At 54.8% G+C, this 16237-nt stretch overlaps 2 protein-coding genes across 13 annotated transcripts in view; both read right to left on the bottom strand.

Moving 5' to 3' along the window:
• The window catches only part of LOC309379991 (phospholipid-transporting ATPase ID-like), an 84507-nt gene extending 82912 nt beyond the window's left edge, over positions 1 to 1595 (bottom strand). The window contains exon 1 of the mRNA XM_081929603.1: positions 1346 to 1595. The gene's annotated coding sequence lies outside the window, so the exon portion shown is untranslated. The remainder of the gene's footprint in view (positions 1 to 1345) is intronic.
• Positions 1596 to 6192: 4597 nt separating this feature from the next.
• Positions 6193 to 16237, bottom strand: part of UNC13B (unc-13 homolog B) — a 156787-nt gene continuing 146742 nt past the window's right edge. For 11 of the 12 annotated variants that reach the window (XM_081929483.1, XM_081929492.1, XM_081929488.1 and 8 more), the window contains 6 exons: positions 15142 to 15198; positions 14039 to 14119; positions 11956 to 12103; positions 9067 to 9159; positions 8279 to 8438; positions 6193 to 7625 (listed from right to left, as the gene is read on the bottom strand). In XM_081929483.1, coding sequence (XP_081785609.1) covers positions 7340 to 7625; positions 8279 to 8438; positions 9067 to 9159; positions 11956 to 12103; positions 14039 to 14119; positions 15142 to 15198 — 825 coding nt within the window. In that variant the 3' untranslated portion in view covers positions 6193 to 7339. The remainder of the gene's footprint in view (positions 7626 to 8278; positions 8439 to 9066; positions 9160 to 11955; positions 12104 to 14038; positions 14120 to 15141; positions 15199 to 16237) is intronic. The other variant, XM_081929490.1, reaches the window with a different exon arrangement.

Raw genomic sequence — 16237 nt, 5'->3', positions numbered from 1 at the left:
CTAGGCTTCTCTTTTTCACCGCCTTGCTTGCCCCCCCCAAAAAAATTGGGTGCGCAGAGCCCACAGCAGAAGACTGCCGTGGGCTCTTCTGCTGCGGGCAGCTCTGCATGATTTTGGGGCGAGCGTTGATCTAGGAAGCGAGCCAGAAGGAAGCTGTCTGGCTCAGACCTCGGTTTAAAGAGTCCCCCCCCCCCCCAGCCAGCAGAGTGGCTGGCTGGAACTTTAACGTGGCCGGGACCTCCAGTGCTGCTCGCTGCCATGGCACCCACCATATTGCTTCACCAAAAGTCCCCAGGCATAAATCAGGGGGCATTAATTAAAATCCGGGGACAGATTTTGTCCAGGGACAGATTGGTGAATCCGGGGACTGTCCCCGGGAACCGGGCATGTCTGGTAACCCTATTCTGGGCACAATGGAACGAGCTGGCTTTGGCCATCCAAGTCCGATGGGATTTGGGGCCTGGTAATGGGACAGACCAGCTGCTCCCATAGGAACCTTCCTGGAGGTTGAGCCCATTGGCAGCAGACTCCTTTCTTTGCAAACCCCGCCCACAGTGGAGCGGCAGATGTCAAGCCAGCGCAGGGGCTTTTATGTGGTGACACCCTCACCAAAAAAGTTCAGCTGCCACCCACTCTTAGTTTCAGCTGCCAGGGTAGAACCATTGGGGTTTTTTTACACATGGCTTGAACCATCAAACAGCCCTGTTTTATGCTGCCACTTGATTTTTATCATTAGTGGGAGTTATCTTTATTGCACCTCTGGTTTCGGACTGATTCCTTCTGCTGGTGCGGTTTCAGCGTTTTGTTATTTTTGTTGAAATGAATTCAACCTTTTTATTGTCCTGTTCAGTGCAAAGATGGAATGTGAACATCATGTTCAATAAAGAAAGGGAAGCAATGGGGGAAATGGCACCATGTCTCACTGGCCTGGGAAAAGGAGGGTCTTTGCAACGGATGGAAGTTGAACGATGCCCCTGGCCCTCCTCGCTTCCTCCTTCACACATTTGATCAGAAGGCCTGAGGGAACAAACCTCAGCTGTCTTCGCTGCTTCATTCCCTTTCACCATCTTTTTCTACTTGTCGTGGGGGAAGGGAGAAAAGCGAGGGAATCCAGGCTTAGCGGGTGCTGGGGACCGGACCCTGCACCTGTTTGCAAGGCCAAGAGTGAATCCTGCAATGTGTAAAGAGGAACTGAATGAGCCCCTGAACCAGCCTGGCGTGTGAGTCCCCACACCATTTGGGGAGGCTCCAGGTGAGAGAGGAGAACAGGGAATTATTTGGTGGCCAGGACAGAGAGGCCAATGGGCACTGAGGCCCCCTCCCCCTCCAGAGGCCATACAGTGACCAGACTTACCCGGTCACCCGCAGGCACTCCTGTTTTCCTCCGTAGTCGTCCAACAGGGCAAGCACAAGACGATTCCCGGCTGCAACCATATAACCATTCCCGTTCCTTTGAAACTCAGGCATGCATGCAGCCCCCAATGGGTGCAGCCAGAGGTCCTGTCGAGAATCCGTTAAATGCCCCCAACCCTGCCCAGTAGACCCCAGTAGCGCCTGCTGTGATCCTGGCAGCAGCGCAGCTCAGGAGCACCTGGGCGGCCGCTGCAGGCGGGCAGAGAGAGCGGAGAGGGTTGGCCAACTTCCTGCACCTGAGGGCGGGAGATGGCACTGAGCAGCACTGAGCAAATAGAAGCCTCTGATCGTTGGACTTGCCACTGAACGCGGGCTGTTGCTCAGGGCTCCTGCGCAATCCACAGAGCTCCCTCGGCTGTGAAAAGCTCACACTCCTCTTGGCAGCTGGGGGTGCAAGTGAGAGGGGCTGAGCTGGGGCGAGCACCAGAGCACATTCATCGGATACCCCGCCAAAAGCGAGTGGATGAAAAGGTGGGCAGGTCCAGAGAAGAGGGCTGGTAAAGCAGCAAGCATTCAGGTGTCATGAGCTTCTTTAAGCCTGGATAGGAGGCGCATGTGGAAGTGTCTGAAGAAAGTCCTTCTTCGCAGGGTTAAACTATGGAACTCCCTCCCACTGGAGGAAGGAATGGCCAACAACTTGGGTGGCTTCAAAAGAGGGTTTGACAAATTCACGGAGGAGGAGAGGGCTCTGCTCTAATTCCACAGTGATGCTTCAGAATACTATAGGGGCATTATTGCAGTCAAACCGACTGCTTTGGCAGATGGGAACATGAAGGGTCTGAGGCTCACAGAGCTTTCCTGTCACATTTGCTAGAGAGAATTCTGTGAGATGACTTCGTCTTTCTTCGCCACACTTCCAAGCTGACAGCACAGGCATGCCTGAGCTCTGCAGCTCAGACGCCATTTGTGAACTTACATTTTGTCCTTTTGCAACTTAGACAGCAGTTATAGCCCTGCCTTCATTTTGCTGCTGTAATGGCCGCTTCTAGACCCTGTGAGTAAATGCCCCTTATGTTCTTATGAGGGCACAGCCAGTGTTATTTGCGTTTCGCACTCTGCTCTTGCTGCCAAGTGCCCCAGAGTCTGTCCGCCTGGAATCAACAAAAAGGGATCTGTTTCTCTCCAATAGCTGCTTCAGACAGGCTGTTGTTATCTGGAGAGGGAACTGAGAAACGGGAAGGTTCTTTGCCATTGCATTGTATTGGACTTGTGGGAAACAGATCACACGTTTCGGAGAGGAAGTGAGCACATCAAAACTTTGGAGAACTGAGAGGCCAGGCAGAAGCAAGAGCCGGTGGGGAAATCCTGGTGTTCTAAGAACAGGGCCCCAAGGGGGGGGGGAGGAGAAATAGCCGCACCAAAGATGGAGCTGAAACTCCTGAGAATGTCACAGCCAAGGAGGTGTTGCAGAGGCCATTGCCATTTTGCAGTGCCCCCTGGCAGCAGCGAGGCGGCAGCGGCAGCAGCTTCCAGCCTTTTGCAGCCCCAGCTGGGATCTGTGACACGCAGGCTCAGCCCCCCAAAGCCCCCTGCAAGCATTTGGATTGTACTTGGAGAATTCGCAGCCGGTCTGGGCAAATATTGCAGAGAGTGGGCGAGATGAGAGGCAGCATGTGCAGCTCAGTCACAGCAAGCAATGTGGAAGGAGAGCGACGCTGCATTTCTGTGCACAATTGTAAAGCTGGAAGGGACCTAAAGGGTCGTCTCGTGCCCCCCCTGCAATGCAGAGGGCTTAAGGGGGGCCAGAGCAGCACATGGTCCCTGGAGGGAATGGTTGCACCCCCTTCACCTGTTCTACTACCTGTGCACTTTCAAAACCAGAGAGGGGAAGAATGGTCAGTCTGCATTTCTTAGTACAGAAAGTATTGATCTGATGTGCAGAGATCGTTCCTATTCTGATTAATTGAAGAGGATTCTAGAAGGTTTCTATGTGAAAGAAACAGGAAGGTTTCTGTTGTTTGGGTTATATTTCTTCTGGGAAGCTGAGTACAGATTGTTTAAACTGGTTTTGTTGTCCTTTTTGTTATGGTCATACTGGCTATTATAGTCAGGCCAGGAGGAGCCTGGATCTCACTCATTTCTCTTTTCTTTGTTCCGGTGTTCTGTATGCTGTAGTGTTAAAGTTTCATCTTATTACAAGTTTGTAAGCTTTATTTAAGTGCTGCAACTGGATTTTTATGGACTGTGCCAATCCTGAATGTTTTGGATTCGTGACCATTGTGCTCATTTCCCTTCAGTATCAGTAAAAGTTCTGCTGGATGGAGTACAATTGCCTTTGGAAACTCTGCTACATGTTGAAGTTTTTTCCTGCTCCCCGTTCATGGGCGACAAGGACCGGTAACCTTCCCTGCAGTGATGGCAGAAGTCTTTTGCCACCAGCAGCTTTTTCTTCCCAATGTCTCTGGGAAACCTCCAGCCAACTTCTCTTGCCTGTCCCCAAACCCAGCCTTGCTCCAAAGCAACCGAGAGCCTGAGCTCAACCACGTTGCTTCTCTGTCTACACAAACTGATGCTCTGAGTATTCCTGGTTCAAGGCAATTAAGTTTCCAGGAAAGCGTCCCAGTAATGACCCAGAGGAGGCATCTCATCCTGTGACCTCCTTTGCAACAGAAAGGCAGTGGAAATGCTAAATCTGGATGTCTTGAAAGAGGCTGAAATAGCTAATTGGTTTCAGAACAGTCTGTTCCTGTCTGGCTTCTAAACAGGTGGAGAAGAGCTGACCATCTTCTGCTGGAGACAGGAGTCCTCTGCGTTGAATATTTCCCCTTTCTGTCCAAGGAACAGCTCAGCCCCCCCCCCCCCGAGATCCAGGCACTCACCAAGAGAAAACCTCACACCTCCTTAACTTCTTTCCTGACTGCAAAGCAACAGGGAGGAGGCAGCACTGCAGAAGTCGATCAGCACTCCCACGGGAAGAGGTGGGCAAGCGGCGGCTCTCCGGTGTAGCCGCAGAAATAGAACGAAGCCCGCCCACCCACGTGGCTCCTGGAGAAAGGTTCTCCTGGCATCTTTGTGGCGACCTTCAACTCTCCCTCCAGACAGAAATCACACTGTGAGGCTTCGCTTGTCTTTCTTTGGCTGTTGCTCTCTAAAGCACCACATTATTTTAAATTGTGTTGTTTAAATAATAAAGCGGTTCAGCCTGAACTCAGAGATGCTCCAAAAGTGGCCCATCTATGCAAGAATCCTGCTTCTGATGGAAGATGCTAGCGCCTTAAATGGTCTTGAGCTTCCTCCGAAATTCATGACTTGCTCAGCAGGTGAGAACATCCAGTCTGCCCAGGCAGTGTCTGCTGAATTTCCCCCTGGGTGTGGGGCTCCCACTGCCCCTCTCAAGCCTCCCATTCAGAAACACCAAAGACACACTAAACACACTGCCTATTTTTGCCACTGGTGCCAGAAATACAGATTTTGCTTTCTTTGTCACAGGACTAAGTCCTCAAGGATCTTCTTTCTTTTTAAAGCTCAGTAGACCAACCCCTCATCCCTCAGGGTTGGGCCCTGCATCTCCTGACCCCCTGAAAGAAGCGTCACTTTGCATTTCTTAGTGCAGAAAGTATTGATCTGATGTGCAGAAAGATCTTTCCTATTCTACTTAATTCAAGAGGGTTCTGGAAGCTTCTCTGTGTGAAAGAAACAGGCAGAAGGTTCCTGATGTTTGGGTTCTTCCTTCAGAGATGCTGAGTACAGTTGGCGTAAACTGGTCCTCTTATCTCTTCAGTCAAGGTCATGTTGACAATAATAAGAGGCCAGAAGGAGCCTGGATTTCACTTTTTCTTTCTGTCTCTCTTCCTTAGTGCTTAGTGTTAAGGTTTATACTTATTATAAGTTTAAGTTAAGTCGGCTGTAAGTGGATTTCTTATGGACAGGGCCAGTCCTGAATGTATTCGATTTGTGACCATTATGCTCATTTGCCTTCAGTAGCAGTAAAGCTCTGCTGGGTGAAATATTAATTGCCTCTGGTCTATTTTTTGGGAATCCTGCAACGTGTTTAAGTTTTCACTCTGCTAACTATATGCTGGAATCTGCTCTGGATCAATACTGAGTAGAATTTCATGACACGAAGGAAGCCTCTTGGCAGCTCTTGCATAGACAAGGTGCCTGGATGATGCCTGAAAGCCAACACTCTGACCTGGCAAAGAGCAATTGCCAAGAAACCGCCAGGAGGCAGGATTCTTCCCCACCCCCAGGAAGCTGGGGACAAGTGTCAAGGGAATGACTTGCCAGGCGACAGCAGACTTCTTCACACGGCACACAGGTAGCTTACAAAATTGCTGCCACCGGCTTTGGCAATGATCGCCAGCTGAGATGGCTTTAAAAGGGAGAACCAGGCACACGCATGGAGGAGTGAGGCTGTGGGTGGTTGCTAAGCTCCCTCAGGAGGTGGCAGGATGCTTCAAAGGTGCTGGGGACGCAACGGCTGGGAGACGACATGTTGACTGCTGTGGGGATCAGGAGGCTGGACCAGATCCGGACGGGCCTTGGGTCAAATCTGGCAGACTACCCAAGGCCAGAGGCCAATTGGTGCTGGGGGGCCCAGCAGTGAAGGGCTCTGGAATCGCCCTCCGTTTGGGGTTGTGATGGGAAGTGTCTCACCTTCGGGATGGAGACACTCTTTGGGAGGCTAAGCAACGGGGGGCTCTCCCCAGGCCCACCCCACCTGCAACGAAGGCTGCTCCAGGCCCCGAGGCCTCTGGGGGAGCCTGAAGAGGGAGCGGCTGGAGCCTGGTTTGCACCTTCGACCGGGGAAGTCCAGTAAGAGGGGCTGGAGGCAGGAGGTGCTGCTAAAAGGTCCTTTATTAAAGGTTACACGGATCGCCTCCTGCCACAGCGGCACATTAAACAGGGATTAAAAACCGCAACAGTAATAATTGTGGTGACCCAAAGAGCGGTTTTATCTGACATCCATTGACAACAACTACACGGCGTCTAAAAGCAGGTCTGAGAAATACAAGGTCTGTTATTATACAGCTGTACAAGTGCCAAGAGAAAAAAATAATAGAAAAACAACCCCCCAATATACAAATAGAATCCCCCCTCAACATGCGGCTCTTGGGTGTTTCTTTGAGGGCCACAGCACACAGAGGATGGGGGCCGGGTCATCTGCCTCGGCAGTCGGCAGCTTGGCTTCTTCCTGCATGGTTCCTAGTGCAAAGTTGTTTCCAGTGGGTGGGTCTGTTCACGAAGGTTGCACCAGGGAACTTCTCCCTCCCTGCACGGCCCAAAAGCAACACTTGGGGGGGGGGAGAGAAGGGGGGAAGAGAAGAGACTCCCAGGACAAAGACTTGGTGCAGAAACAGAAGAGGATGGAGAATAAGGCGGCCCTGAGAGAGAGGATGGTGCTCAGGTGGGCAAAGGGGGGATTTTGGTCAGTGTTGTGCTTGTCTGGGGTGGGGGTAGGGGACAGTGAAGCTCCTGCAGCCCCCTCCTGCTTCCACTTGGACCCAGGCTCAACCAGGCTCCGGGCAAAACACAGCTGACCTTGGGCTTTCCTGCCCACCCAAAACCAGCAAAGGCTTCAGGCTCACCAACAGGTTGGACTCCCAAGGAATCAGCCTGGAACAAGCAGATGCTCACCTTCCTCCTTGAACTCTCCTCTGCAGAACATGGACACCCCCCAACCCCCCTCAGGCCAGGAGTGTCTGGCCCACCCTGGCTTTGTCTTCCTGCCCACGCAAGAGAATAACGTTCCTTGCTCCGCAGCGCCAACCCCAGAGGAGCAGCCATGACGGAGGCAGGCACCCCAAGTCCAAGACCTCCCCCCCCCGGCTCCGACTCTCTGCTGGGGGTCCAGACAGGTCTCCTGAGGCCGGCAAAGGGGCCGACCGAGACGCGAGGCTCCTCCCCGGGTCCAAGAAAGCCGGCGGCTGCGCTTTCCGCACACATTGGCATCGGTCACCCAAGAAGGGTGGAAACGCAGGAGGGCTCAGCTCCCTTCCTCCGTGGAGCGCGACTCCGACTTCAGCTTGACGAACTCCTTGGCCACTTCATCGTTGGTCCTTTGCGAGAGGATCCTCAGGACCGTCAGCCCCGTGTCGTCCATGTGGACCCTCCGCCCCAGCGGGCACCAGCAGGCGCAGCTGCCCTTGTCGGCCACGTCCCGGAGCTGCATCACGGCAATGCCCAGCACGCGGTCCTCGCGGGCAAAGCAGTAGTCCTTCACGCACACCTGCAGCTCGTAGGCGTCCGGCCCGTCCTCATTCCCCAGGATGCTGCAAGAGAGCCAAGGGAAGCGCCATTAAAACTCTGGCAAGGAGATGGGGTCCCGGGACCAGGAGCCCCCCACCCCAGTGGCATCTTCCTCCTGAGCTCCTGAGCCTTGCTCCAGCCAGGAGTTCTCGTTTCGTCTTGTCATATTCAGTTTTATCGCTTTGGTAAAGGCTTAGAAAAAAGGGACGTGGGTGGCGCTGTGGGTTAAACCACAGAGCCTAGGACTTGTCAATTAGAAGGTCGGCGGTTTGAATCCCCACAACGGGGTGAGCTCCCATTGCTCGGTCCCTGCTCTGGCGTTTCCATGCGCTGCTCTGGTTTGCCAGAAGCGGCTTAGTCATGCTGGCCACATGACCTGGAAGCTGTACGTCGGCTCCCTCGGCCAATAAAGCGCCGCAACCCCAGAGTCGGCCACGACTGGACCTAATGGTCAGGGTGCCTTTACCTTTACCGGCTAAGAAACAATGCCAACAATACTGCCAAGTCCACCCTATGTTTGCAGGGGGAGAGGCAAGGAGGTGAGGGAGATAAGGGCTGTGGGATTCCTGCAAGGCTCCCTCTGCGTGGCCTGATCCTGCATTTCCAGGCCGAGCGGCTGCTTGCCTGTCTCTTGGCCCAGTTGGGGAGAGGACAGGAGGGAGAGGACGGGACTTACAAGTGGAACGTCTCGTTGTACTTTGGGGCCCAGTTGTTGCTCTTCGACTTGGTGGTGAATTTCCGCTTCTTGTCGCTCTGGTGCGGCCCAATCATGGTCACCTCCACGAAAGGGCGGAACATGCCCGAGGTCTGCCACTTCAGGTCGTTGGCTGCCACCACTGTGGGAGGAGAGAAAGAGGCTGGGGGAGAGGTCCGGCTCAGCCGCTCCACATCCCCTGGCCAAACCAGAGAGGGCAAAGGGGGTCTGGACTCGCAGTACTCAACAAGCAGCAACCCGAGAGGCTGCCCAAGGCAGAAGCCCAGCCCCTCCTGCCCAGCTCAAGGCACACACTCTCACTGGAGCTTCTTCCTCGGCCGCTGGCTGGCCTCCCACAGACGCGTCTTCCCCACACCACTGTCCTGACAAGGGAAAAGCTCTTTCTGCCATTTGGAGAGCCCGTGGACCAGTAGATGGCTGTGCAACTTGGGAGGCAGCTCAGCCTCTCCACTTGCAACGAAGCCCAACCACCCATCAGCTGAGCAAGTTTCCAAGCCACGTCCACAAAAGGCTGCTCCAAAAGGGAGTCCCCGCCCTGGTCAGTGACAGTCCTGCAAGCCTCTGGGGGTGACTGTGGGGGGAGTGCAAGGCGGGCAGCCTGCTCTGCTCAAAGGCTTACTCAGTGCCCGCCTGGATGGCCAACTCTCCAGCACAGTGGCTGCGCTGACGGCTCAGGGGTTGCCAGCCCAAGAGGCCAGGCCTGGCTGCCAGCCCATCAGAGGAGTGTGGGGGTGTGTGTGTTTCGTTACCTTTCACCGTGACCTTGTGCTCCCCGGTGCCGGGGTGTGTGTACAAGTCGATCTGAATGGACACTTCGCCCACGGGGTCGTCCACTCCTGAGCCTGGGTGGCAGAGAAAGAGAAAGAGCGCCACAGACGGCATTGGCATGTGCCTAGAGTTTGGGGGGGGGCTGCATCCCGTTGCCCAAAGACTCCCACCCCACGCCTCTGCTCTCTTCCCCCAACGGAGAGCTCCCTCCTGCCTTTATGTTTTGCAGCCTAGTTCTCTGCTATCTTCTTTGGACTGGATCCCTGCTCTCTTTCCTCCAGCCCAAAGCACAGTCAGCCCAGCTCTAGGCAGGGGGGCTGCCTCTTGCCCCATGGAGAGGCTGCTGTTCCACAGTCAAGAGCCCCTGCTGGCTGCGGATCCACAGCCCCCCTGGAGGCTCTCCTCTTCGCTCCTCAGCAACGCTTCCCACCGCTGTGTGTGTGTGTGTGTGTCGAGGCATTTTAGCACCAAAGGGACCCAGTTGAGACAATGGGTGGGCACTGCGAAAGCAGGCAGTGGTGCTGGCTCAGAGCTGCCGCACGCTCAACACTTTGGTTCCTGGAGACTGTCCTCTCAGACACACAACATGAAGGCAATGGCAGGGCCAGAGGGTGTTTTTTTGGGGGGTGTGGGGCAGCCAGGTGGCTAAAACAGGCCGTCTGGGGTGGCAGTTGTGTCTCCGCAAAGCAGGGTTTCCAGTGCACATCCTTCACCTGGCGCTTTGGGTCTGGTGCAGCATTTTAAAGGCTCCTGCTGATTATGAAACTGAGTAAGGTGGGAGGAGGATGTGCGGAGAGCAGAGGCGAAGCCTCAGGAGCAGAGAGAAGCTCCAACCTCAGCCTGCCTTTCACAGCCCTGCCTGCTCCTGGGAGCTTGAACCCATCTTAACCATACAGACTCTTCCAGATTTGCAGAAAGAGCTGCAGCCAAAAGCCAAGCCTTCATTGGACTGTCCATCACGGTGTCGCGAGAGGCGAACTGTTTGCCTGGGGTCCAGCACTGAGCACCATCTCAGGTGGCTGCTTCACAGTGCACTCGGTGCATACTCAGAGGAGCCCTCTACCTTGCAAAGTGTGAAGCACCCTATTTCTCTTGCCACTACGGCTGTTCGAACATCCAGAGTTGCAGACTTCTGCCATCAGGCTGACAAAATTCCCTGGGGAGAGCAACCTTCCCACCCCCCTGCGAGGGAGCCTGCAAGGCGCACGCCACAAGATGCTATGAGGCGAGTGCTCCAGGAGGGGAGGAAAGGCCTGGGGGTGCTAGAGGGGGACAGAGAAAGGCCAACGGGGGGGTGAGGGTGGGGGGCTCCAAAGCACAGCCGGTTTGCAGCCGGCCAATGTTGTTATGGCAACATTGGCCTGGAACGTACCCTTATCAGGACGGACATCCTCATTAGCCGTAAACCTAATCCCTTTCCCACCATGCACTGGGGCAAGCAGCAGGCAGGACGGAGAGAGAGAAGAGTTTGGTTACCACCCGGCTGAGATCACAAAGCAGAAACCCACTGGGGCGGAGAAGGCAGGACGGGCTGTGGGAATGGGCTCAGAGGCGAGGGAACGGAGCTCCTCTCCACGGGAGGCTGAGCATCAAGGGGGGCCCTGGTGCCCTAAAATGGGCTGCCTTCGGGGCCCGAGTTGGAGAAGAAGGAGTGGGTCTTCTTGCTCTGGCTGCAGAGAGGAGGGAAAGCGGGACACTGGCCTTGCTCCTTCCGGCCCAGAGTCCTCTGGGTGAGATGAAGGTGGGCAAAGACGGAGCTCACCTGCTGATCGCTCACTTCTCAGCCCCTGAACGAAGCAGAGCCCCCCAGCTGGGACTCCCAGGCAAGCCCTGGGGGGCTGGGGCGTAGGAAGGGGGTGCGGGGTGTATGTGGGGGGGGTGCAGTCCACCCCAGGGGGAATCCCTGAGGGCGTGACAAATGGCACACCACGGGGGGTGGCACTTACTGTGGGGTCTGGCCTGCAGCACGCCTGGGCCACACATCTCTCCTGGGAATGTGGCTCGGGACCAATGCTGCCCAAAACGGCAGTGTGGGGCTTCATCCACCAGGCGGACTCTGTGGGCAGATCACCACGCTGCCCCCATGTGCAGATTGCCCCACCCCCGCTGCTCTGGGTGCCGGAGCAGCTAGCTACGCCCCTGGGCTGGTGACCCACTCCACTTTGGGCCAGGCCAGGCCAGACTGGCTCTCTCACCCTTTCACTCAGCCGCCAGTCAAAGCAGCAGCAACCCCTCGGCCTCCAGGCAGGAGCCAGAGGCCAAGGCAGCTGCCGAGCTGAGCTGAAGGAGGCCAGGCATGCGCCGTGAGGAGAATGGAGAGCATCAAAGGCCCCCCCAGGATGCAGAGCTGGTGCAGGAGCGGCCCAAGGCATCTTTCTTACCCCCAGCAGAGGCACCACATGCTCCAAAGGGGGTCCATCCTCCCCCCCCCCCTTTGGACTGAGGGGCCCCTCTTGCACAGTTCGCTGCTCCTCTGGCGTTTCCAGGGAGAAAGGGCTCTTGGGTTGCTTGTGCACTGGGGCTGACCCCGTCCCACACAAGAAGCGAGCAAGAGCCTGGGAATCAGCTCCAGGGGCCACACGGCTGGCTCTGCCGGGACGGAGCAGCAGGCAGGGACCACCCAAAACTACCTCCCAGGGCATCAACAGGGAAGACAATGTGGGCATGCGTTCCCTCTCTGCTTTTCCAGGGTTCAGCTCAGCTCACTCCCTGGACAGTCTGCGCACAGCCTGCTCTGGTGAGCACACGCCCTTTTGAGGAAGGGCGCAAAGAGGCAACCTCACAGAGGCCCCCCCAGCCCTGCCCCATGGCGCCTCCGCTGCCTCCCCCCCCCCGCCTGAATGAGTCTCGCAATCGCGCAGGATCCTGACCTTGTGCCGTCTGCGTCTGCACGAAGGTCTTGATGAGCGTGTCGGTGGTTTGCGTGTAGAGGGACAGCGCATAGCGCAGAGACTGCAGGTCGGAGCTCTTCTCCAGAAAGGTCTTCTTCAGGCCGCTTCCCCCGGCATGGAAATATTGCTGTGGGAAAGAGGCAGTTGGGGGGGTCGTGATGGCTGGGGGCTCTTGGGGGGGGGTCCCCCTGTAGTCCCAGAACACTCTAAGGGACCCGCCAGGCAGCGTCACAACATGAATTAAGGAGCATGACTTCATGACATCTTTGGGTTACAGAAAGTTGTTTCGTTGGGTGTTACATCGGAGGGGATGAGTTGAATAACATTTATATATAGCTGACAAAGAATCGGAAGTTCCTTGTTCTCTTAACTTTAATTCCGCCCCCCTTTTCTCCTCCCTTTGTCTCTCTTTCATTATTTCCTCTTCCTCTTCCCTCCTTCTCCCTTCTCTCTCTCTCTCTCTCTCTCTTTGTTTTTGTCTTTCTTCTCTTTAGGTTTTGGGTCTTTACTTAGATTAACATTTCGGTTTTGATAAAAAAAAAAGAAATTGGATAATAATCTTCGTATCCCTTTTCCCAAATGCTAATAAAAAAATACTAAAAAACAAACATGCAACTGGAGGCTGGAATCCCAGTTTTTCCCTTTCCTGACGGGGCGGCTGCCTGAATTAAACGGGCCCTTCCTAGCCCTTCAACGCTCCGGCAGTCCTTGTGGGATTTCCAAGGAAGGAGGCCTCACTGCCTCTTCTCTCTTTTTGGTGAGGCCCTTCTCACCAAAAACTAGACAACTTCCTCCCCTTTTGGCCCACACATGTCAGAGGCAGAAGGAAGCAGCAGCCAGGGACCCAGCCAGGGACCCACCTGCCCTGCTCCTTTGGCCACAGGGGGTGGGGACCCCCAAGCCCACCAAGGAGACTCCGGAACCCAGGGGTCCAGGAGGTGGAAGGAGGAAGAGCTTCTCTCTCGGCTAGAAGAAAGCCTAGCGCAGTCTCTGTCTTACAGCCATCTATCTCCCTTGTGGACTGAGAAAGCGGCTAAAACAATCATTGCTCTTAAACTGGACTGCAATCTCTATTTATTATTATTATTTACACCCTGCCCATCTGGCTGGGTTTCCCCAGCCACCCTGGGTGGCTCCCAACGGAATATTAAAAATAGAATCAAACATTAAAAACTTCCCTAAATAGGGCTGCCTTCAGATGTCTTTTAAAAGTCAGGTAGTTATTAATTTCCTTGATATCTGATGGGAGGGCGTTCCACAGAGTGGGTGCCACTACCGAGAAGGCCCTCTGCCTGGTTCCCTGTAACCTCGTTTCTCGCAGTGAGGGAACCGCCAGAAGACCCTCAGCGCTGGACCTCAGTGTCCAGGTAGAATGATGGGGGTGGAGACACTTCTTTAGGTCTACTGGGCCAAGGCTATTAGAGCTTTCAAGGTCAGCACCAACACTTTGAATTGTGTTCGGAAACGTACTAGGAGCCAATGAAGATCTTTCAGGACCGGTGTTATGTGGTCTCCCAGTCACCAGTCTAGCTGCCGCATTCTGGATTAATTGCAGTTTCCGGGTCACCTTCAAAGGTAGCCCCACGTAGAGCGCATTGCAGGAGTCCAAGCAGGAGATAACCAGAGCACGCACTACTCTGGCCAGGCAGTCCACGGGCAGGTAGGGTCTCATCCTGCGTACCAGATGGAGCTGGGAGACAGCTGCCTTGGACACAGAATTTACTTACCGAATCTAGTCTCAGGCTGTTTTGGGACACATCTGAACTCACTGAACTTTATACGTTCTGCTGCTGCCCTTTTTAATAGGTAAAATGTCTTACCCGGGAACCTGATTTAGACCCACCCTCTGCCCCTGAGAGTCTGGCGCTGGCCAACATCCCCACCCCTGGGTGGGTGAGCAACAACTGCTGTGCTTCCTGCTCTCCCTGGAATTCACAGAATCACAGAACTGAGGAGTTGGAAGGGTCCCAGGGGTCATCTAGCCCAACCCCCTGCAATGCAGAAATCACCATTGTTTGTGTTTGAGAAACCGAGGCGGGGTGTGTGTGTGTGTGTCACTAACCTTAATGGTGTCTAGAGCCAGTTCCAGCACCGCACACTGCTTTGGGGTGAGACTCCGCGTTTCCTCCCTGACCATGTGATCCTGAAACAGTAGATGGTGAGATTAGGGCTGTTTCGGGGGGGGGGGCGGGGAGGAGTCCTTAAATGATAAGGAGCCAAAAGGGAAGGCAAGCGCAGGGTTGGGTCAGGGATCCAGCGGAAGAAGCCTATGAAGAGACACGCGGCAGAAAGACGAGCGGAGGAGAGGGAGTGGGAATGCGGCCACAGGCCTGTCTCTGGAGACCTATGCAAGCTCACATGGGAGAGAAGACGGACACACACACCAGCCGCAAGGAAGAAAACACGGCACAAAGGTCTCCTGGAAGGGACCCCGGGGCCATCTAGTCCAACCCCCTGCAACGCAGGAATCTTTTGCCCAAGGTGGGGCTCAAACCCACAGCCCTGAGACTGAGCGTCTCATGCTTAATATGAAAAGAAAGAAAGATGTTAATTGGTTAAGTTAATCTTAACTGCTGCAATGACTTATATGGAGACTCGGCTGGGGGGATTCGAGGAAGTCATCTAACAAGGATAACAAAATTGGGAATTTATCAGTTAGGATAAATGTATGTTTGTTTGCTTGTTTGTTTGCTTGTTTTTCAGATTGTAATGTTTCTCTTTTTATGTTTGTTATAGATTTGGAAAATAAAATTTAAAAAAATGGAAAAAAAAAGAGTCTCATGCTTGGCCAACTGAGCTATCCCAGCCGAGAGTCCCAGCCCACCCCCGTCCCCTGGCCAGCCCCGCAGCCCCTGCCCATTCGGAGGCCCTCTCTCTCGTCCGGCCGTCGGGAAGGGCCCCCCATTGAGGCACGAGGGCTTCATTCTTGCAGGGATGGCGGGCGGAGAGACGGTGTGACGGCCTGCGGTCAAGCATCAGGCGCTGAGAGCCAAGGCAAAACCCAGCTTGCGCCTGGGCAGGGACTCAGGCACTGGCCACGGTTACGACAACGGTGACAAGACACACAAGGGGACACAAGGGCATTCTGCGGGACGCACAAGCAGGCAGCAACAGTCACAGGCAGGGCAGGCGGAGGGCCATGCGCTAGCGGTTACCCCCCCATACCTTCAGCTTCGACAAGTGTCCCAGTTCTTTAGCGGCGCTGAATATCAGCGGGGTCCCCTGCGGGCGTGACGAGCGAGAGAGGAAAGACAAGACAGGAGGAGCAGAAGGTTACACCCCGGATTCTGAGAAGGCAAGGGCAGCCAGCGGGACCCTGGCCAAGGCAGGAGACCCTCTTGCAAGCGCCTGCCCACTAGGGCTGCTTCAGGGGGGAAACAAGGCGAAGGGGGGCAGCCTTCGTGGGTCACACCAGTACAGTAGGGAAGAGGGATCGGGAGGCCCCGAAGGCTTTGCGCCAAGCGGAACATGCTGGCTTGTCAACGGAAGGAGAGGCGCTTGCGGGGGGAAGCCCCACTTATCTCGACTTGGCCGTCAAACGACCATCTTGGCAATCTCCAAGATACGCAGGAGTGGATGCAGCCAGCTTAGAGACAGGGCCACTTTCCCACCTAGGTGACCTCCCAGGAGTGGGCTGGGCCAGAGGTCAACGAGTACAAATATTATCATTGTACTGCAGGAGCACTTCCACACACACAACCTCCTCCGCCCTCCATCTGGGCAACCCAGAGGCATCATCAGGGTTCAAAGACAGGCAGAAACATCCAAGGCAGGTCTGAAGAAGTGCTGGTAAGAGTCCAGGAAGAAGGCAGAGAGTCCAAAGTCCATTTCAGGGGCCTAATTCAGTTTATTTTACCCTAAAAAAAGCTTAACAACTTCAATCCTAAAAAAAGCTCAACAACCCCCATGCATGTTCACGTCATCAAAGCTGGCCCTCTTTTAAAAAGTTTGGACACCCCTGCTAGAGGGTCCCTACACCTGACTGAGAGGCTACCTGCATACTCCTCCTTCCACTAAAGCCACTCACTCCTAAGGAAGACCCAGGGCTCAGCTGGAAGGATCGGATACAAGGCTGGTATGGTCAGACTTGGGGGGTATTTAGTGCACAAAGGTTCCAGCAGAAACAAAAAAGGAGAGGAAAACTTCACTTCAAAGCCAGTAGAAGCTGCCCTGGTCTGCTCACCATCGCCCCTCGGCTCCAAAGCCCTTGCCGCTAGCCAGCCTTGGGGGTGTTGTGCTGGCTTGGTCATGGCGGCCCCTT

This window comes from Podarcis melisellensis (assembly GCF_964234715.1).
Source record: "Podarcis melisellensis genome assembly, chromosome: 11".
Classification (NCBI taxonomy): domain Eukaryota; kingdom Metazoa; phylum Chordata; class Lepidosauria; order Squamata; family Lacertidae; genus Podarcis; species Podarcis melisellensis.
Note: the sequence above shows the minus strand (reverse complement) of the source record. Positions and strands in the feature narration are given on the sequence as shown.